Source organism: Nelumbo nucifera, chromosome 5 (genome assembly GCF_055504915.1).
Source record: "Nelumbo nucifera cultivar China Antique chromosome 5, China Antique-T2T, whole genome shotgun sequence".
Lineage (NCBI taxonomy): Eukaryota > Viridiplantae > Streptophyta > Magnoliopsida > Proteales > Nelumbonaceae > Nelumbo > Nelumbo nucifera.
The window spans coordinates 22,633-45,250 of NC_142653.1; the positions used below are offsets into that span (position 1 = coordinate 22,633).

The 22,618-nt window shown below is 40.3% G+C and overlaps 1 protein-coding gene across 3 annotated transcripts in view; it reads right to left on the reverse strand.

Moving 5' to 3' along the window:
* LOC104603859 (peroxisomal nicotinamide adenine dinucleotide carrier-like) overlaps window positions 1–22,618 on the reverse strand; it is a 49,555-nt gene that overhangs the window by 2,916 nt on the left and 24,021 nt on the right. For 2 of the 3 annotated variants that reach the window (XM_010268027.2, XM_088888043.1), the window contains exons 6-8: window positions 12,496–12,651; window positions 710–778; window positions 525–629 (exon numbers count right to left, since the gene is read on the reverse strand). In XM_010268027.2, the coding sequence (XP_010266329.1) occupies window positions 525–629; window positions 710–778; window positions 12,496–12,651 (330 nt within the window). The remainder of the gene's footprint in view (window positions 1–524; window positions 630–709; window positions 779–12,495; window positions 12,652–22,618) is intronic. The other variant, XM_010268028.2, reaches the window with a different exon arrangement.

A 22,618-nucleotide genomic window follows, 5' to 3' on the forward strand; every position in this document is an offset into this window, starting at 1 on the left:
CAACTATTTTATTATCCATACCATGTGGCAAGGCTGATTTAAAGGGATGGGCTCTTTGAAGACATGTGGACTTGCCAATGGCAAGATGAACATGGCACACATTATAGGCTGGCACATGGACTTTTCCATATCAATTGTGGTAAAGCAATACGACACAACCAAACACTTATTTATGCTCTTACATCCAAAAGCTTTAGTTCTATTAAAAAACACAAAAGCAACAGCTTATCCAAACAAAACCTTGGTTTCTGAAAATAGTCCCTAGAACTAAGTCCACAAGGGGTTTGGCCTGATTCTGAGGCTCGATGTATCAAAATCAGATTGAACCAGCAAAGAGGGCAAATGGGTGAAAATCAACACAGCCACTTAAAACCACAAAACGAGATCTAAATTAAGTAGTTCATTCCATTTAATTTAATTTCCTATAGCAACTTTATCACCATAGTACCCAGGACAGTCACCATTTCAACCAAGTTGGATCTAGCTAGACCTGTTTCAGAATTCTTGCAGAAGATGCACTTTACCTCCAAAGCGGTTACATTCTTTGATGACCTTTTAGCAGCACGTTTTGCCTTCAGATATTTTAATGAAGTTTCATAAATCATAAACTGGATCGATGGATTGCAAACCTGTTTACATGGTGACCTTCAAGACATTAGTCCATGGAATAACACTCAAATTTACTTTCCACAATAAGAAAGGCACCAACCATGATGAGTGTTGGGACAATGCCCTTCCAAAATCCTAAAATTCCAGCTTCATCGTAAACTTCCCATGCCTATAGAACCAAAAGACAAAAAAAAAGCAATCAAAAAAACAGAAATAAATATAAGAATGCATCCTCCTTTTTTTTCTTTCGATTGTAGAAGTAGAAAAAAATACATTAAAATCAAGAGTCACACAGGCCAAAGCCCCAAAAAGAAAAGGGAAAATAGCACAAGTCAGATGTGCCATTTCAAAGAAGATGGGCCCTGCCCCAGCTATGAAATGCATTAATGCAGCCAAGAAAGCAACCCAACCTAACTTCAATATACCAACCATCATCTCAAAAGAAAACTAGCACAAGCAACCAAAAAGAATCAACAACAAAACACACCCATTTCCATAGTCAAGCATAGATGTGACCCAATATCTTTAACTGTGGTTCTTCCTCCTTCCACTTCATCCATACCCCAAGTTCTATGAATCCCCTTTATGAGACTAGCTCACTACTTTTTTTCATCCATAACAAAATTAATATATTAATAATAGGCAGAAGATTACAGAACTGGAGAGAGGTAAACTCTCTTAACTCTACCCCCAAAGAAAACAGAAAATATTACAAAGTAGCCCAGAACATTTGGGCCCTTCCCACTCCCTCTTTAGCAAGTACATCTGCAAAGGAATTTGTACTTCTTTTGACCCATAGTAATCTCACTTCCATTCCATGAATCAACCATTTGAACTTACTTCTTTCATTGATAAACTGCCACATGCTATCTTCCTCCTTTTTTAACCAGTCTAACACTACTTTGGAATCCCCTTCAATATGCAACCTGCTTATATTCAGTTCCTTAAGACTTTTTTGCCCCTTCCAACACAGCCAGAATTTCAGCTCGTAGGGAGTCTCCTACAACTATTGGCCCTAAAAACACTGCTATTACAGCACCAACCTCTTTTCTAAAAGCTCCTACGATCCCAGAAGGCCCAAGGTTGCCTTCACTACTGCCATCAAAATTAAGCTTTATGAAATCTGCATCTGGTGGAGACCACACCGGGCTGGAAACATGTTTATTTGGAGCAGATGCTGGCACTTCTTTCCAACTATTCAGCAGTACCATAGTAGGAATGCCATCAAATATAGCCATAGGTTTCACCACTGAATCACCTGTGCAATAATTACCTCAATAATTGCCCCTCTGCTCCTTTCTTTATCAACAAAATTCTCTGATTCCTTTCCTCCCAAATAGTCCAACAAACTGCAGCTCTCGTACATCTCCACAGCATTCTTCCCCTTTTCTTCGTCTAGCTACCAACAAAAGAATCAAAGAGGCTTTGTACATTTGGTGGGGGAGTCCACCTGCAACCAAACAAAGAAAAAAACTATTCCCAAATAAAAGATACAAATGGGCAGGCATTTAATAAGTGGTAGCAAGACACACCATTAGCTTTAAAAAGGATGCACCAGTTAGGAGATAAGCACCAAAAAGGCTTCTTTCGTTGAAGCAAATTGCAAATGTTAATTCTTCCCAAGAAAACTTCCCAACAAAAATGCCCCAACCTTTGAAGGAATCAGCTTCCCCCCAAATTCCTTATCCGGAAAAGGATGTCCAAGGCTATCAGAGTTTTAAGTTAAGGCTTTGAAAAAGGAAGCACAAGTAAACAAACCAGAAGAGGACAGAGTTCAAATCCAGCAGTCCAACTTAGATGGGTCAAGAAAAACCTTGTGTAGGATTAAAAGCAAGGATGAGGCATTGTCTAACTATGAATCCCTAATTCCCCTTTTAAAACCCAGGTCCCAGTCAAGCTCAAAGCCCTTTCCAACAGAAGGCAAGAAAGTGGAAACAGGTTCATTCTTATAAATTGATAAAGAGAACAAAGAAGGAAATTGGTCTTTTAAAGGCAAACTCCCCACCCAAAGATGTTCCCAAAATTTTACCAGGTCTCTATAGCAAAGATTGTACCTGATGAGAGGCAAGAAAGAAGGATGGTATGTATGGATTTCCAAGGAGCAGCACTAGTAGACAATACTCCAACATCCCAACCCTCAATCGCCAGCCCATGAATGCTATCACTTTTGCCCATAGTCCACCCACATACCTACTTCTACTTACAACCTCTCATCTAACCCTGTGATCCTTCCTTTCCTCCCCTGGTTCCCAACTTCCCATAGAAAATCTCTCATTAGTTTCCCTAAAGTTTTATAGACCCCAACTGGAATTGTGAATACCGAGAGGAAACAGACAAGCAGGTTGGCCAAATCAAACATGCATACTAGCTCCTTGGTTTGGAGCAATTATAGATGGAAGCACACATCTGATCCTTCGAGAAAGCACCTTTGCAATGATTTTATGCAGGCTTTTAACCAAGCTGATTGACTTAAGCTCCCTAGGATGGTTTGCCCCCAACTTTTTAGGGATCAATGCAATGAAAGTGGAATTTAAACCTGGACTTATAATCCCCCTATCAAAGAACTCATTGAAAACCCTTTGAAAATCATTTTATGCAGGCTTCTAACCACCCTTTATGAACTTCAAATAAACTAGGTCAATCCAATCCATCTAACCTTACTCTCTCACTTAGGGATCTTGTAAAAATACACTTAAAATGTACCAAAAATGCTCTAGTAATTTCATTTTGATGGGTTACAGTTACACCCTCCAATTCCAATTTTGAGTGTTGTGTTTTCTGATGTTGGGGCCCAGTAGTGATGGAGGTTTTTCAACCAAACTGCTTGGAATCGGTTGAGAATCTCAGCCCCCCAAGTGGACTAGTTTAAAGCTGTTTGGAACAAAAATATGCCAACCAAAGTCTCTTTCTTTGTCTGGAAATTGATGAAAGCCAAAATTGGAGTTGACAGTGAGATACAACAACTGGGTATTCAGATGGCCTCAAAATGTTTTTGTTGTAAGGACCCTTCGATAGAAACCATGGATCATTTATTTATTCAAAGTTGCATGGCAAGGAAAATTTGGGGTTATTTTAGTTCTATGTTGGGAGTCACTTTTCTCCCTAATGAACCTGTCAGGGTTGTGCTCCATAGGTGGCTAACAATGCATGGTAATGGGCACAACCAATGGACGTTTTGTGTACAAGCCTTGGCCAGTTTTTCATGGGAAAGATGGAAGGAAAGATGTAAGAGAAAAATGGAGGGATCATATTTATGCACTCAATAGATCATTTTCAAAATCAAAAAATGGCTGCAGGAAATCAGCCCTTTCATTAAAGTTACCTCTAATTCTGCTCCATTGCAAATTAATGCTCTTACCCATTTGAATATTCAGGTTCGGCGTCCAACAAGAAAACCTCCCCAAGTAGTACATGTGCGACCAATTCCACCTAGTTTCTTTAAACAAAATGTAGATGGATCGGCCAAAGAAAATCTAGGTCCAAGTGGAGGGGTGGAGTGATAAGAGATGGCAGAAACAACTTTGTTTCTGCATTTTACAAATTTTATGGTTCCACTTCCGATCTCTTGGCTGAGGCAAACACTCTTCTAGATGGACTTGAGCTTGTGTGATCCTTGGGAATATCAAAGATCATAGTAGAAATAGATTCCCAAGTTCTGGCCGAGATTACTCATGGACGCTATGCTCTTCCTTGGAGACTTTGGTATTGGCGAGAATATTTGGATTCTTTTCAAGGGAGTATGGATATAGAAGTTGTACACATTTTCCAGGAGGCTAATCAGGTTGCTTATTGGCTTTCAAAAAAAAAAGCCAATGATTCTCATTCGCAAGGTTTTTTCAACAATGTACAGGATCTTCCCCCAAAGGTTTTGCATCTTCTCAAATTTGATGGTTTGGGTATCCCTTTTTTGTATGTTTGAAGATCTTTTCGAGATCTACTATTTTTTGTCTATTTGTATTGCATAGTAGATGTAGATCTTGGTGTACCTAGCTTCTTTCGAGGAGTAAGGCTTTTACACCCCCCCCCCCTCTCCTAGGTTTTTTATTTACACAATTTAATAAAATTTTACGGTGGTCACCCCTCCACCAGGAGTACAATTTGGGGTTAAAAAAAATAACATACCCACTAAGGGAAGATACAAGTACTTTATTAGCTTCATTGATGATTATTCCAAATGCACTTGGATATATCCTATGCATTCTTGAGAAGAGGTGCCCAGAATTGTGAAAGATTTTCACCGCATGGTTTAAACTCAATTCCATGTTGAAGTACAAATTTTCCAATCAGACAATGCGAAAGAATACTGTCATCATGACTTAGCTGAATTTTTACACCTCACGAATTTCCTCATCGAAGCTCATGTTCCAAAACACCACAACAGATTGGTGTTGCAAAAAGGAAGAACCGACATCTTCTTGAAGTTGTCCATAGTATGATGTTACACATGAATTTTCCCAAGCAATTCTGGGTTGATGTTGTGATTATCGTAGCTTATGTTATCAATTGCATGCCATCACGTCTCTTACAATACAAGGCCCCACATCAGCTCCTATTTCCTCAATCTCCTTTGTTTTCTATTCCTTACGTGTGTTTGGTCGTAAATGCTTTGTTCATGATTTGTCTCCAAACTAAGGTAGGTTGGACCCCAAGTCTATCCCATGTATTTTTTTTTTGGTTACCCACCCTCCCTAAAGGGCTACAAATGCTTTAATCCTATCACACATAAGTACTTTGTATCGATGGATGTGTCCTTTTTGAGTCTAAATCTTTCTTCAAAGCCTCTCCTCAAGGGGAGAATAGTGTGGAGGAGGAGAGGCAAGTTTCTCAAGTTCCTCTCCCTTTTATCCCCGACTCGTCTTCATTTCATGTTTTCCTGAGGCATCGTAAGGGACAACTAAGTTAAAAGGGTGTGGAGCAGTCAGAAACTGTGCATTCAGCATCATTTGTCTTCCTTCGAGGCGGATCCAGGTATCCTTGTTCCCCTTGATGTTACTGAGCCAATTGCTATTGATGATTCTATTAATGATCTTCATGTCCCAATTGCTCATAGAAAGGTGTTAGATCGTGTACTACTAAGCACCGTATTGCCCATTCCTTGTCCTATGAAAGCATCACACCTTCATTTCGTGCTTTTCTAACTGCCATTGATTCTGCCTCCATTACCAAAAGTGTTGCAGAAGCTTTATCTATACCTGAATGGACAAATGCAATGAAGAGATTTGTGCTCTACACAAAAAACAACACCTGGGAGTTGGTGGGTCTTCCTGAAGGCAAAAAGCGAGTGGAGTGTAAGTGGGTATTCACAATGAAGCACAAGGCAAATGGAACATTTGAGAGGTATAAGGCCAAGTTTGTTACAAAAGGGTCCACACAGGTGTATGGAGTTGACCATGCAGAAACATTTGCTCCAGTTGCTAAAACAAACACAATTCGGATCAGGTTATCCTTCATTGTTAAGTTTGACTAGGAGCTTCACCAACTTGATATTAAAAATTCTTTCTTGAATGGGGATCTAAAAGAAGTATATAAAATTCAGCCTCCTGGGTTTGTAGCACAAGGGTGTGAAGGGAAAGTTTGCAAACTAAAAAAAATTCCTATATGGTTTGAAGCAATCTCCTAAGGACTGGTTTAATAGATGTCACTTGGCTCTTCAACAAATTGGGTTCAAGCAATGCCAGTCTGACCATACTCTATTTGTCAAAAGGAACAAAAAAATTGTTGTGGTCCTGATTGTGTATGTAGATGACATAGTAATTACAGGGAACTGGGACTCTAAGATTCAGAAGGTAAAAGAATCCCTTGTTGTGCGGTTTAAAGTTAAGGATCTAGAACAGCTATTTTATTTCCTCGGAATTGAGGTTGCCCTCTCTCAAAAGGGCATCTTCATTTCTCAAAGGAAATTTATCCTAGATCTCTTACAAGATACAGGAAAGTTGGAAGCAAAGCCTACAGATTCTCCTATTGATGAAAACCATAAACTTGGAGATTGTACTAGAGAGAACATGTGGCAAATGTCAAGAAGTTTCAAAGGTTGGCAAGAAGACTTCTCTACTTATCAATGACTCAACCAAATATGGCATATGTTGTTGGTGTCCTCAGTCAGTTTATGCATGCTCCAAGAACCTCCCATTTGGAGGCAACTGAGAGGATTCTCAAATATCTGAAGAAGTATTCAGGGATTGCCATATTATTCAAGAAATATGGTCATATGAAGTGGAAGTTTACATAGATGCAAATTGGGCCAGCACAGTTGATGATAGGAAATCAAATAGTGAGATACTGCACCTTTATTGGTGAAAATTTACTTACTTGGAGCATAAAGCAAAGTGTAGTGGCCAGATCTACTGTTCAAGCCAAGTATAGGGCTATGGCTCATGGAGTAGCTGAAGTGCTCTAGGTAAAAAATTTAATTGGTGAGTTAGGCTTCTCTGTTGATGGAACAATGTCCCTTTACTGTGACAACAAGGCAGCCATTAATATTGCGACGAACCCAATTCTTCATGACAGGACCAAGCATATTGAAGTTGACAAGAATTTCATAAGAGAAAAACTTGAAAAGGGAGAAGTTTGTACTCCTTACATCAGTTCCAAGGAACAACTAGCGGATGTCCTTACAAAGGGTCTTCACTATTTGTGGCATAATGAGTTGTGTGACAAGTTGGGCATGATTGACATATATGCTCCAATTTGATGAGTGTTGTAATATGTTACGTTGCTAGTGTAGGGGAATTTCTGGCATTTCTCCTTTTTATTTGTTATAAGTTGGCGCCCTAAGTATAAATACCAACTTAGGTGCCGCCAGCTACAACTTTTGGAATAGAATTATAGAACACTTCTCTTCTTCTTTCTCCTTCTCTTCTCTTCTCCTTTCTTCTCTCTTCCTTTATTTTATTTTTCCCTTGCTGGACTACATACAATATTTGGGTTCTCCTTCCTGATTAACTCCTTTATCAAAGCTCTCTTTTTAGCATTCGCTAACCCTCGAACATTGCAACTGACAATCTTCATTCCTAACCTCTTCCTTCTTAATCCCACCACACACCAACACTCACTTACTCCCTCATTTTCTTCCCCCCTTCACTAAAGTCCTTATCACCTTCCACATCCAATTTTAACCTTTCCACCGCACTCATCGTTTTCTTCCTTACCTTCCCTTCTTCCTTCTTCTTTTCTAAAAAGATTTCCATGTCATTTGGATCTTTTAATTTACAACCGAGCTTCCACACAAATTCAGCTAATCAAGTCATCTATGTTTCCTCACATCCAATTATTTTCTCTTCCCTTAAATCTTTAGATTTGACAATATATCCATCTTGTCAATATACTGACCAAGATACCTTCCTCTATTGATAGGTAAGATACCTTCATTTCTCTAGCTCTCTCTTTTTTTAATTCCTCCAGAAATTTCTCAACTAATCCCTAAATTCTCTCCCCCCACTGGCCCACTCTCCCTCAGACTCACACCCATTCTCATCTCTTCTTGCTGCCTTGTCAAGGGTTGGAGTTGGCGGCTTATGGGCAACCTGAGAAGCTGAATTACAAGTTGCGGTCACAAGACACACATCAGTACCCAAAAACAAATTCATAGAAATACCTGGTTGGATCGCAGAAGAGGGGCTAAAAGACTTTCCTTGAGTCAGAGTTTTTCATTGGCTTTACTAGGTTGGGTATGTTGTGGTCCATTCTTTGTACAAAGGACACTTTGCAAATTACTTCCAATATTCTATAGCTTACCCTTTTCTAGATTTTCCTTGTTCAGCTTCTGGTGGTTCACCACATCCCCCTTACGGACACCCTACCTCAAGTCCCTATTTGGGAGTGGGTCTTCAATACCTGGGTTATGGTTTATCTCCACAACTACCAAATATTCCTCAGCCGCTTTAGCATTACTTCCAACTACCACCTAACTCCGAGCATAGGTTGTTTCAGGAGCTCTTGTGTCTTCAACAAAAAGTTCATAAAGGTGGAGGTCCTCAACCAGCTCCTCTGTTGAATCCACCCTTGCTACACTTCCAATCATCAAACTTGTGTCTGACTCCAAGTCTTCAACATAGTTCAGCCAACCCCCGTCTACCATTTCTTTCTCCTTCGATCTTTCCCTGGTATACCTCAAGCTAGGGCGATCCTCTATAGAGACACCATGGCCTGTTTCCACTATTGTTTCTCTTCAGACCCATTGCATTGCTTGTTTCAAACCAGATTTCATACTAGACTTATCAAGCTTCTCTAATGCAGCTAATTAGGAAGATGACAGACCAAGTTTAACGTCTCCAGTCGGAATCAAAGGGCCACAACTCACGTGACTGTTTAAAGAGTCACATGAGCCATTTAATTTAACCCCCACATACACTTGGACTGGGAACCTTCCTGGTCTAGCCAACAACCAATTCAAAAAAAAAAGCTTGTTTCTTCGTTAACCTCTATGGACCCCACCCAGTGTCAAAGCGGGCTCCAATTTTGACCACCTTGACACAAGAATTTAACCCCGCCCTATTTTCACTGTTTTTAAAATTATTTGAATTTTTTTTCTTTAAATGGTATGGCATTCTCTCGTTCTAGTTCATTAGACTGTATTCCTTCCAAAATAGCTTACTTTGTTCCACTCCCCCCTTCCCCGTCTCTTTGTCTTCCACATGGGAACTACTCTGCCAACTCAGCTTCATCTTCAACCTTGGAGATGCCTAACCAGAGAGACAATTTGATTTCCATTGCAAACCAGACCCTCCTCCATAGCCCCTTCAATCAATAGATCGAAAGAACATGGGATGCATTCCGGCTTCACTCCGGCCATCCTGAACTTTACGATAAATGGATCATCGAAGCTCACCTCCTCCAACTTTCCCCCTAGAACTATAACTATATTTGCAATAAAATCTTCCTTCCATAGGTTAAATGACAGCCCAACCATCTTCACTCTAGTGCTTGAAACAGTAATATCTTTTTCATTGCAGCACATCTGCCACCTTTCAAACAACACCACCCCTATCTCAATTTTGACCATTATGACATTCACTTCTTCATTTCCAATATCAATAATAGCTCTATTTTCACAAAGAGGTAAGATAGCCGTTGTGTTTTTTATCTGTAACTTTTTTTTATCAGCAACAGAATACATAGATTTATTAATTAGAGGATAAATTTACAACATCTTGAGTAGCCTCGGCTACCCCAGAACAACTCAGAACAATATCAGAACATTTTTCTTATCTTACAAAGAAGCCCAAAAGCAATTCCCTCTATTAACCCCTTGTTTGGCCAAATGATCAGCAATGCAGTTTGCTGATCTAGAAACCCACTGCATAACCACCAGCATATCTTTTGAGAACCTTTTGAATTTTCTGAGCTCATTTCTGTAATACCACGGAACCTTATCCTCTCGATTCAGCCAGCTTATGATCAACCTTGAGTCTCCTTCGATCACCAACTTTCTGATCCCTATCTCCAAGCTTTTTAACTCCAAACACAGCCACCTTCAATTCTGCAACCATGGAGTCCCCTTCCCCTAGAGGTCCAGAATACACAAAAACCAGATCTCCTTTGTCATTTCTTATCACCCCTCCCATTCCAGCAGCACCCGGATTACGAAAACAGCTACCACCAAAATTTAGTTTAAAGAAAGCATTCCCTGGAGGCTCCACTTTTTCACTTGTTTCTTCTTTGCTGAAGATGATGCTGCAATAACTCCCCAATTCCTTGTAATATCATCAACAGTAAAATCACCAAACAACTTTGTTGTCTTCACCCAATACAATACCTTTTTCTTCCAAACCCCTCTTTCCACTTCCATTAGAACTTTTGGTATTTTTTTCGAGCTTGAGATGAGCATCGATTTCTGAGGCTTCATTGCCCACCGCAAGAACCAGAAGCATCCTTCGAATAATTTGGGTTATCCTCCAACCCCTTTGATCGAGCCTCACCTGCTTCCTCTTCAATCTGCTGCTTCTCCAACGATTCTTCAGCAACATGGATCAAATATTGGTGTATCTTCTCCATGAGTGCCTTTCCTTTCTGGAAAACATAACATCTGCTTTTTTCCACCCTTGAAGAGCTGTCACTGTTATGAATCACCCTTTTCTATTCCATCGCAGTATTGCCTCATACTTTCTAATAGAAGGACACAGAGAACTTTCCAACCTTGCATTCTAATAGAAAATGTTGCACCATCAATAAAGCCTTCCAACCACTACACAACTTCTCCAACGAGGAATATTGTCACTTTCCTTTCCTCCCTAATCTTCAATGTACACAAACCCTGACTTCTACAACTTTCAAATATCAACTTCTTGGCTTCGACTTATAGTTCCCTTCTCCACTTCGTCACAGTCAGAAACTTCTCTCCTCCCTTCAATGTCATGTTTCCGTTCGCTTCCACAGAGTTCTACTCTCTAAGCAACCATCTAGATCACTACTTTTTACCCCTACCATCCATACCTCTTCCCCTTGTTTCAAATATCACTAACAAGAATAATCATAAGCCGTAAAACATAAAATTAAGACATAGGAATTAGATGCATATAAGATCCAAACCACACCCATTTGTTTTGCAGTAAGTAAATATCCACCTTACAACCCATTTGCTTTTTTTAGTAAGATCCATCTACAGAGAAATAAATGGGGAAGCAGGTATGGTAAAACCAAATTTTGCACACCAAACAAATTGAGCAGAAAAAAGGAAAACTCATAATAGAGAAGATATCAACTGATGTAGAAAAACAAGACAATGATCTGTTTTTAAGGACATAAATGCATCCAAATGGAATGAACACAATGGAGAAGATTAAATTTAAAGGAATGGAAGTAATAGATCTGGAAGAGTCCAGACAGATTCATGAGAGTGAAATCGTTTTCATATTTTCCATAACCAATTTATATATTCTTTTTACCAATTAATAAGAAGGTACAAATTTACATATCAAAAAAACAACCATTTGATAACATTTGTAATAATGAGTTTATTACTAGGACAGTATATCACATGCTAAATTCCTAGTCAACTCTAGAACTGTCATAAGCATATACATACACTTCATGATCACAATCTAGACACCAATCTGTGCTGTGTTAATTCTATTTTCTTTCAAGGTATAAATTATCCTATATGATGGATGGTTAGGGTGGAGTGGCCAGGACTAATTTTGTGGGGATTTGGTTGGTCACATAATGAAGTGTTTATGATGGATGATTTTGCCTGTTTATCTCTATCATTGTTGTTATACAAATGCTTGTTTTTCTCTATCAACTGCTATGCTATGGCATACTCCTCTCTACTATAATTACTGGTATAGTTATATTGTCGTTACTGTTATACCATGTGTTGTTTCTCTCTACTATTACTGTTATGCTATGGATTGATAGTTAACACCTTATCTATTTAATATTGATGGCACTGATCCACGTCATTCAGGACCTTTTAACAACTGCATTTTACAAATTATGTACACATACACATAGATTAATCAAGAGGGGTCAATTTGTAAAATAGGCATTTCTCAGACGCTATAGCATTTGGATAACCAAACAGCTTAACTGCATTCACAGATCCAGAAAAGAAAACAAAAAAAAAAACAATTTTTTACAGCTACCACAAACAGAAACTTAGTGAAATACATGTCTATTGCAAAAAGACAACTATAACAGGTAACATGGAGATTCATAGAATAAAAAGGCCATTACCCAATGTTGGTCCAAGCTATCTAAGGTCTTTTGGGAGGGGTGGACTGAATATGTACCGAACCTTTGCCATTCTTTTTGCACAAAGTGGCTGCTCTCAGACTCGAAAAGCGTTCTCACGCTTGCCAGCCAGAAGATTGCAACATTACACCAGGAAATGGCCCTTTTGAATCATATACTGAAATAGCAGGTAATGGCAACAATAATGCTACTGACCGCATAAGTTGTTCCATATGGGCGAGGTTTGATCGAATCAAGTTCATCCAACTTGTCTTGCAAAGTTGAAAGGTCTGTTGAATTGCTTATAGAAGCTTCCCTCAATATAGCTTCTCTCTTTGCCTCCATAATTTTCCTTTCTGCTTGAGTATGTGTCTACCCCCAAAAAAAAGACCGTCAGTTGGTTCCACAATGCATTTAAAAAGACCTAAAAATTTAATGGAAATACAAATATATATTGGCAGTTTATCAGTGCCATGTAAACCACTCAAATATCAGATATTCCATTTTCTAAACAGTAAAATTCTTGACAGTATACAAATTCTCCCAATAAAAAAGAAAACTGAGAAATTATAATTACAATTTTCTGATGTGTTATACTCCAGATACATTGGTTAAAACTGATAATTTTTTGTCAGTATGATAAAAATAGTACTGACTAAAGTAAATTATAAGGTGCAAAAAAGCATCCAAACAGTCAGCCTCGACTGACCATCCTAGTGATATTTAGATCATACATTGGCTTATACCCCTCCCCAATTATACAGTTTACAACTTAGCATAAAACAAATGATCCCTTGAAACCCCTTGTTAAGATAAACATCAGCCATTACGTTGGCTGACCTCTCAACACATTGTGTTGTAACTGTCATGTTCCTCGTCACCCATTTCATGCACTTGATCTCTCATTCCTGTAAGACCACATAGCTTCATCATTATTCAGCAACCAGCCTATCACCAACTTTGACTCCCCCTTCTATTATTAATCTCCGTATGCTCATTTCCTTTGCTCCACTAACCCCTTCCATCACAGTCAACACTTCTACCCTCAATGAGTCCCCAACCCCATTCAACCTAGAAAACAAAGCAATTGCATAGCCTTCCTCATCACTGAAGATGTAAATCAGTCCTCTAATATCAAGATTAAACTTAGTGATTAGCAGAATAGAACAGATCTGAATAACTGTATAAGAGAGGAAGATGGCGAAGAAAAGAGGTAAGAGAAGAAGAAGTCGAATTAATCACCCTTCTCCTATAACCCTATTTTGATCATCTCTAAAATATTGATGATGACAAGTATACCCTTAAGTGGGCGGCCAGCTTGGCAGTTACATAAAGAAAATAAAATAAGAACAAATAACAGGCCCATTAAGTGAGGCCCATCAACATAAAATAAAAGATAAAATAAAGGATATCACACGAAAGACTGTTAGGGCCCATTCGGCCCAGTCTCTTTACACTCCCCCTCAAGCTGAGCATACATGTCAATCATGCCCAGCTTGCTTATATAGTGTGCCAATTTCCCCCTGGGAACTCCCTTGGTCAAGATATCAGCCAGTTGCTCTTCTGATGTGATAAATGATAAACAAACTTCTCCTGAAAAGACTCTTTCCCTTATGATGCCTATCAACCTCAATGTGCTTAGTTCTGTCATGTTGAACAGGATTATGTGCAGTGTTGATAGCAGCTTGGTTGTCACAATAGAACATCATTGGTTTCTCGTAGTCCACCCCCAATTCCTCTAGAAGGGATCGTAGCCATAGTAATTCTGACACACCATGAGCCATTGCCATGTATTATGCTTTAGCTGAGGATCTAGCAACTACTGATTGTTTCTTACTCCTCCAAGACACAATATTCCCAGCAACCAGAGCACAATAACCAGAGGTGGACCTTCTGTCATCAATACATCATGCCCAATCTGCATCAGTAAAGGCTTCCAGCTTCATGTAACCATGCTTAACAAATAGAATACCTTTCCCTGGAGTACCTTTCAAGTAGCACAGAACCCTTTCTATAGCAGCTAGATGAGTATCTCTAGGAGAATGCATAAACAGACTGATAACACTGACTGCATAGGAAATATCTAGCCGAGTCATGCAAAGGTATAACAGCTTCCCAAGCAGTCTCTGAAACACCCCCATATCAAACAAAAGTTCACCATCTGTGGTAGAAAGCTTATGATTAGGATCAATGGGAGTGGAGATGGGTTTAGCTCCAAGTTTACCAGTTTCAGCAAGAAGATTAAGGACATATTTGCGCTGAGATATGAATATACCATCCTTAGAGCGAGCAACTTCAATGCCCAGGAAATACCGAAGATCTCCCAAATCTTTGATTTCAAATTCAGAGTTGAGAAGTGCTTTTAGTTTACTGGCCTCTTCAATGTCATTACCCGTGACCACAATATCATCAACATAAACAATCAAGAAGGTCACCAGAGAGGCATTTCTCTTCAAGAACAGTGTATGATCAGATTGTGTTTGAATGTAGCCAAAAGAGACGAGCAGCCCGAAATCTCTCAAACCAAGCCTGAGGAGATTGTTTGAGACCATAAATAGATTTGTGTAGTTTACACACCTTGCCTTTCGTTTCTTTCCCATACACTCCTGGAGGTAGAGACATATAGACCTCTTCATGCAGTTCTCCATTCAAGAAGGCATTTTTAACATCGAACTGGTGTAGGGGCCAGTCAAAAGTAGCTGCTAGAGAAAGTAAAACCCCGACTGAAGTCATCTTAGCTACAGGAGCAAATGTCTCAAGATAGTCAATGCCATACATTGGGTGTAACCCTTAGCAACCAACCGAGCCTTAAACCTCTCAACAGAGCCATCAGAGTGATATTTAATAGTAAACACCCATTTACAACCCATTGGTTCCTTCCCTTCCAGCAAGTCCACAATATCCCAGGTATGATTCTTATGCAATGCATCAAGTTCGGTCATCATTGCTTCCCTCCATTCAGCTTGAGATAAAACTTCCGGTACAGACCTGGGTATCACATGGGAAGAAATAGAGGCAAGAAAAGAGTAGTAGGAAAGGGAGATAAGGCTGTAAGATAAGTGTTTGGAGATACAATGGGTTGTACACTTCCGCTTGCCCTTGCGAAGAGCAATAGGAAGATCAAGGTCTGGAACAGTCTGAGATGGGTCAGTAGAGGGCTGACCTGTTTCCTCAGGAATGACGGGAGTGGCAAGATGCTCTTCTGAGGAGTGGAAACAACTTGCACATGTCTGAATCTCTGCCTTCGGTACCACCTTTGGAGAGCAGGAGCAGAAGCAGGAGGGGGAGCAATGACATCAGGGGTAGGTCCAGTGGAAGAGGTGGACACCCCATGATCGGACTCACAAGGGATGGGAAGAGGAACAGCTGGAGACATAGCAAAGTACTCATCAGATTTCTCCCCCTCAGGAGGAATACTAAAGAAGGGAGTCAACTCTGCAAAGGTGACATCCCGAGATACAAAATGGGTGCCACGAACTAGATCAAAACAGCAATAACCCTTCTGTGTGGAGGCATATCCCAGAAACACGCACTTATGAGCCTTAGGTTCAAACTTGTGCCTTTGGTGACTATGAATATGCACATAGCAAGTACACCCAAACACACAGAGAGGAAGAGAAAAGAGATCCTCATCCAGGAAGAGAAGACTAAAAGAGGTTTTAAAGCCAAGGACCTGGGAGGGCATACGGTTGATCAGAAAGGTAGCAGTAAGAACAGCATCTCCCCAAAACTTCACAGGAACATGGGATGCAAATAAGAGGGATCTAGCAATCTCAACCACATGCCTGTTCTTTCTTTCCGCCACCTTGTTTTGTTGTGGAGTGTAGGAACAAGAACTTTGATGAATAACCCCAAAAGTTTCAAGATAGGTGGAGAGGGTTCTCTCAAAATACTCCTTAGCATTGTCAGAGCGGAATATTTTGATACGGGTATTAAACCGGGTGAGGATGAGTTCATGAAAATTTTTCACAATAGCTGGTACTTCATCCCAGGATTTCATGAGATAAATCCAAGTGTAACGTGAATAATCATCAATAAAAAGGAAAAAGTACCTATAACCCCCCATGGTTGGCATGTGATATGGCCCCCACACAACAGAGTGAACAATATGGAAAGGAGAAAATGATCTTTTATTGCTAATTGAATAGGAATGTCTACAATGCTTTGTCAGCTCACATGATTCACAATGAAGACTCGATAAAGACACTCCTTTAAACATATCTGGGAACAGATGACTCAAAGCAGAAAAGGACAAGTGACCAAACCGAAAATGACATAATAAAATTTTGTTAACAGACTCTGACACGACTGACTCTAAGGCAACTCCATGAGGTGGTCCCAAAGCTTGATCTGGTGTGTCCAACAAGTATATTCCGTTCGCCTCATGGCCACTCCCAATCATCCTCCGAGACTGCAAGTCCTGAAAAACACAATGAGTAGGAAAGAAAGTTATGCTACAATTCATTGACTTTGTTAAGCTACTAACAGATAAGAGGTTTGTGTTAAGCTTAGGGACATAAAGAACAGAAGATAAGAACAGGGTGTCAGAGGTCTTTATATCACCTTTACCAGAGATGGGGACAAGGGACCCATCGGCAAGGGATATTTTCTCTTTCCCAGAGAGGAGGTGATATGAGCAAAACAGGTTAGATAGGCTGGTCATATGGTCTGATGCACTGGAATCAATAATCCAAGGGATTTTATGATTACCTAAAGCTAAAGCATGATTCGCAGAAGCACGAGTACCTGAGTGAGCAAAAGCCGATGAAGATGATGTACTGTTGGAAGGGTGAGTTGAAGAAACTGTAGCTTCCAAGTGATTTAGAAGCCTCCCATACGTCTCAAAATCCAGCTTCATTGCAGCCAACTGCTCAATAGTTGATTTTTCTTCGCTTTCCTTACTTCCCCCTTCAGGCACTGTAGCAGCATTAGCAGTCTTGGGTTTTCCCACCTGACTGCCTTCTTAGGGTTATTATTGTTCTTAAACCTATCAGGAAGAAGTTCAGGATGAAGCTTCCAGCAGGTGTCCTTTGTATGTCGTGGTTTCTTGCAATATTCACACATCTACTCTCTTTTCTCAGTAGGGCCCTTCGGTTTCATTCCCGCATGTGCAAAATGTTCTGTAGATGGACTCTGCAACTGCACCTGCCGCCTACTCTCCTCACTACTTATCATAGCATATGCCTGTGAAAGAGTAACCTCATCCCTGGCCAAAATGTTATGTCTGATAATATCAAACTCAGGGTTGAGTCCAGTGAGAAACTCAAACACCCTATTTCTCTCCACTAGCTTTCTATACCTTTCAGCATCCTTTTTACTCTCTCACACCACTGTCTCCATAACATCAATTTCCTGCCATAGGGATTTTAGTATAAAGTAGTAGATTGCCACACTCTTCTCCCCCTGTCTCAGGTTCTTCATATCACTTTTCAATTTGTATGCTCTGGCTACATTCAATTTCTGTGAATAGGTCTCAGTTACACTGTCCCATATCTCCTTAGTCGAAGACATCCAGAGACAGTGTTGGCTTATATGGGGTTGCATAGAGTTGACTAACCATCCTATAACAGTATAGTTCTCTTGCATCCATCTTTCAAATTCAGGGTCTGTCTCTTCGGGTTTCACCTTGCTACCTGTGAGATACCCGAGTTTTCCTCTACTACAAACATAAATTTTTATAAACTGTGCCCAAGCAAGATAGTTCGTCCCATCTAGCTTAATTGTGGTAACACCAGTCAAAACGGAATCTACTGAAGCAGGTCCAGAAACTGGCACATGCTTGAATTCACTTCCGTATGCCTCCATTAATCAAACGGAAATCAAAGAACAGAAAATTTTCACTGTGTAAACTGACTTGAACTCAAACCAGAACTTGGGTGCTTGAAAAACTAGGGTTTTGCTCCGTCCAGCAGATGGGAGGAAGAGAGAAGACACTGTCGCACCCACCAGACTAACCCAAACTCTTCCAAACCTGAACCGCCCTCCTTTAGTAGTCACAAGACACCTTCCAAGCACAGAGCGCCACACCCAAGCTTCACCTTTCCTGGTAACCTCGAAAATCTCTAGTCGGCTAGGGTTTTGGGCAGCAACAAAACAGCATCACTTCTTGGCAAAATCTGGCCAGAACTAAACTCTCCAAACCCTTCTACCAACTAGGCAAGTGATTCTCTATACTATAGAGAACCTATCTCTCCATACACTCTCTTGATTTTAGAGTGTACATGAACAAAGAAAAAAGAAGGAAGAGGAACTGAACCTGCTCTGATACCAAGATGTAAATCAGTCCTCTAATATCAAGATTAAACTTAGTGATTAGCAGAATAGAACAGATCTGAATAACTGTATAAGAGAGGAAGATGGCGAAGAAAAGAGGTAAGAGAAGAAGAAGTCGAATTAATCACCCTTCTCCTCTAACCCTATTTTATTAATCTCTAAAATATTGATGATGACAAGTATACCCTTAAGTGGGTGGCCAGCTTGGCAGTTACATAAAGAAAATAAAATAAGAACAAATAACAGGCCCATTAAGTGAGGCCCATCAACATAAAATAAAAGATATCACACGAAAGACTGTTAGGGCCCATTCGGCCCAGTCTCTTTACACCTGAAAACCCCACCTACACCTGATTGCCCTGGATTACCTACACTGCTGCCATCAAATTTTAACTTTATGAAGCCCTTCGGAGGTGGTGTCCAATTTTTGACTGTTAAACCCCTACTAGTTGAAGTATCCACTACCTCGTCCTATTTCCTTATGATGTCGGAAGAAGAAAAAGGGGAGAAAAGATCAGAAGCTTTTGCCCAGTGGGCCACCTTCACATAAATAGATTCAATTAGTAATTCCATACTTCTTCCCTGCTCCTTAAAAATGCTTGTGTTTCTTTCTTCCCACACTGTCCATAAGACAGCAGCTTGAGTACACCCTCATATTAACCTTGCTCTCTTGTTAGAAATGCCAAAAATTGAGGAAACAAAGAGGTCAGCCACACCTACCTGGGGTTTTCCACCTGCACTTAAGAAGAGAGGAAAACCAATTCCAAATGCAAATGACAAATGGACAAGAGATTAGTAAGTGAAAACAGCTCTCACCAGGTCATCTTTAGCTTTAACTAATAAGAAGCTTAAAGGAATAACTTTTGATGGCATGAAACCCTAGGCGCCGCTCTCCTCCTCTCTCACCATGACGAATCCCAATGAAGATCCTCCTCAGAAGCCGTCCTTTGCGGCTATTCTCTCCAAACTCTCTCCAATCGAAACACCTTCTCTAAATGTTCCAGTTATTTCTCCCATGTTGAAGCAGGGTGAACCAGCAGTCATATGACCTTTTCAAGTGGGCGTTGATAAGCAAATGCATGTGTGGACGACCTGCTCTCCCTACGTTGAAAGATTTTATCTGTAAGCCTTTTTCTTTGAAGAATGAAATCTGGGTTACTGCTTTAGATTCCAAGCATATTTTAATCAGATTTGCAGAGGAAGATTATTTGAATGTGGCTTAGGGAAGATTTTTGAATAAAACCCTTTATTTTCTTACTGTTCAAATGGGTTCCCAACTTCGAACCTGGTTGGGAATGCAGTATCGTCCCAGTATGGATTAATTTTCCTTACCTCTTGGTTAATTTTTATGTGGAAGGATTACTCCGATTCATTGCTCAAGCCGTTGGACCCGTTCTGAAATTTGATCCGGCCACCATCACCCTTTCTAGGATGATGGCGGCTAGGGTTTGTATTGAACTTGACCTGCTACATTCTCACCCGGAAAGAGTCTGGATTGGCTCTGGTTGTGATGGCTTCTGGCAGCCTATTGAATATGAGAATCTCCCAGCTTATTGTGAATCTTGTTATAAGATCAGTCACAGCTCCAATGATTGTAAACATAAGAAAGAAAAGAAAAGGGCCAAGGGTTCTGTGCAACTTCCTAAGAAACCCTCTGAAACAAAATATGTACAAAACAAAGACGGTCCTAGTGCGTGATCCTAGAAAAGGTAAAGAAACTCAAGTGGTTGAACCCATGTAGCAAATGAGATAAGATCCAATGAGATTCTGGATCTTTCAACTGAAACAGAGAAGCAGGTAGATCCCTCAGATACAGGTATTCACACGGAGACTGAAGCAGTGCCAGTAAATATATGACATAAGTCCAGTGATCTAGAAGAATTATCTCTCCTTTCTCTAAATCCATGATGTGGTATCTCAGCAGATGATTCCATTCTGGTTGGAGGCAAAAAAAACAGCTTCCTTGTTCTCTCTGAAAGAATGGCCGATTTCAAAGAGGTCACAGTTAATGAACTTAGAGACTTTCAGGCAAGAATTGGTCCACAAGTTCAATACCACTTCAGCTCTCACTAATGAGACTTTCAGGCAAGAATATGGTTGAATTCACTAATGATCAATCCCAGGTCTCATCACCTGAAGTTAATACCACTTCAGCTCTATCTGAAGGAGAGGTGGAAAAATCCGGACAAGATAAAAAGAAGAAATCAAATGCCCCGGTGAGCAGTAGGAAAAGGCAACTACCAGATCCAATGTGGGTCCAGGTATGACTTTTGTCTCTTTATAATATGAAGATCATCCATTGGAATGCCTGCGGATTAGGGAACAACCCCACAATCCGGAGACTTAAAAAGCTAAGAAAGCTTCATTCTGTTGGCACCTTCTCTATTGTTGAACCTAAGGTTGCTTGGAGGGAACTTTCCCGCATTGCTCTCAGACTAAATATGATTTTTTTGTAACTAATGATGATGTAAACCCTCAGCTAGTTCTGTTTTGGCATGCGTCCATTACAATATATTTAATGCCTCTGAATAAGCTCTATGCTGTTTGGTAGAAATACCAGGGATCAACCCTTTCATTTTGATTTCTATTCATGCTAAATGCGATATTGTTGATAGAAGAATCATGTGGGATTTCATTGGCTCCTTTGTGAACTCTCTGCAACTTCCTTGCCTTGTGGTGGGAGATTTTAATGCTATTCTAGATCCGGGTGAGAAGTTGGGTGGTCTGCCCCTAACACAGTTGCCATGAGCGATTTCCAAGATTTGTCTACATTGCTGGTTTACATGATCTAGGCTTCTCTGGTTCTAAATATACTTGGTGTAATAATCAGGATGGTAACAGTTGTGTGTGGGCTCGCCTAGATAGAGCCCTTGTGAATTCGGCCTGGTTTATAGATCATGCCACCTCTCCAGCGGTTCTCCTTAACAGACAGTATTCAGAGCATGCCCCGTTGCTTATTAAGCTGTCTAGTGATCGCCGCACTGTCCCTTCTCTCTTTGTATTTCAACATGTGGATTAGTCACTCTGCCCTGATATTGTCTCTGCAAGTTGGTCTGAGTTTGCTCCAAGTACACCTTCAATGTATGAGGAGGTGACTACATTTGCATTACCACCGTTTCCACTCCCATTCCTTTTTCCACTATTTCCATTCTTGAATTTGGTAGACATGACCTCTGGATGTAGCTTCCAACAGGTATATTTAGTATGTTTGGGCTTCTTGCAGTACTCACATACAACATCCGGCTTGAGTCCAGTGAGGAACTCAAAAACCCAAGTTCTCTCCATCAACTTCCTATGTGTTTCAGCATCTTTTGTACACCCCCATACAACAGTCTCCATCAAGTCAATCTCCTGCAGAGAGATTTCAGCATGGAGAAGTAGACGGCTAAGGGCTTCTCCCCCTATCTTAGATTGTTCACACCATTCTTCTGTTTGTAGGTTCAAATAACAATCAACTTCTGGGAATAGGTCTCCGTTCATCCTCAACAGGTTTCTTCTTGCTCTTGGTGATGTACCCCCATTTCCCTCTACTACACACATGTATCTTTATAGACCAAGACCAGGCCAAATAATTGGTTCCATCCAACTTTATAGTGGTTACTTCTACTAACAGAGTCTCCACAGACCCTTTATGCCCAAACCCAGAATTTGTGGGGTATTTGGTTTCCCCTCCAGTTTACTCCATTGATTGAACGAAAGCAAATGAAAATTAAATCATGGCTTTACTAATCAAGCATTACCGACAGCACGAGAGAATGAGATATGAGAGAAAGTACAGCTGTTCCTGCCATAGGTTCCAGAGCACTGTCCAACCTGAATCGATCTCAAAGGAAACCCAAAAAGCTTCCCTTTAATCCCCAAGCGCCAGCTTCAAAGTGTCTCTAGAACCCGCAACATAGTTTCACTAGTTATCTAGGGTTTTTGAGAAAATCTCCAAGAACCTGCCTTGGGCTTCAACTAAGGGTAAAATCCTCTCCAAAAACCCTCCCAAACTGGGCTACATAAGCTACTAATCAATCAGCTGATCAGTTCTCCATACACAATGTGTATGGGTCAAAAAGGAAGA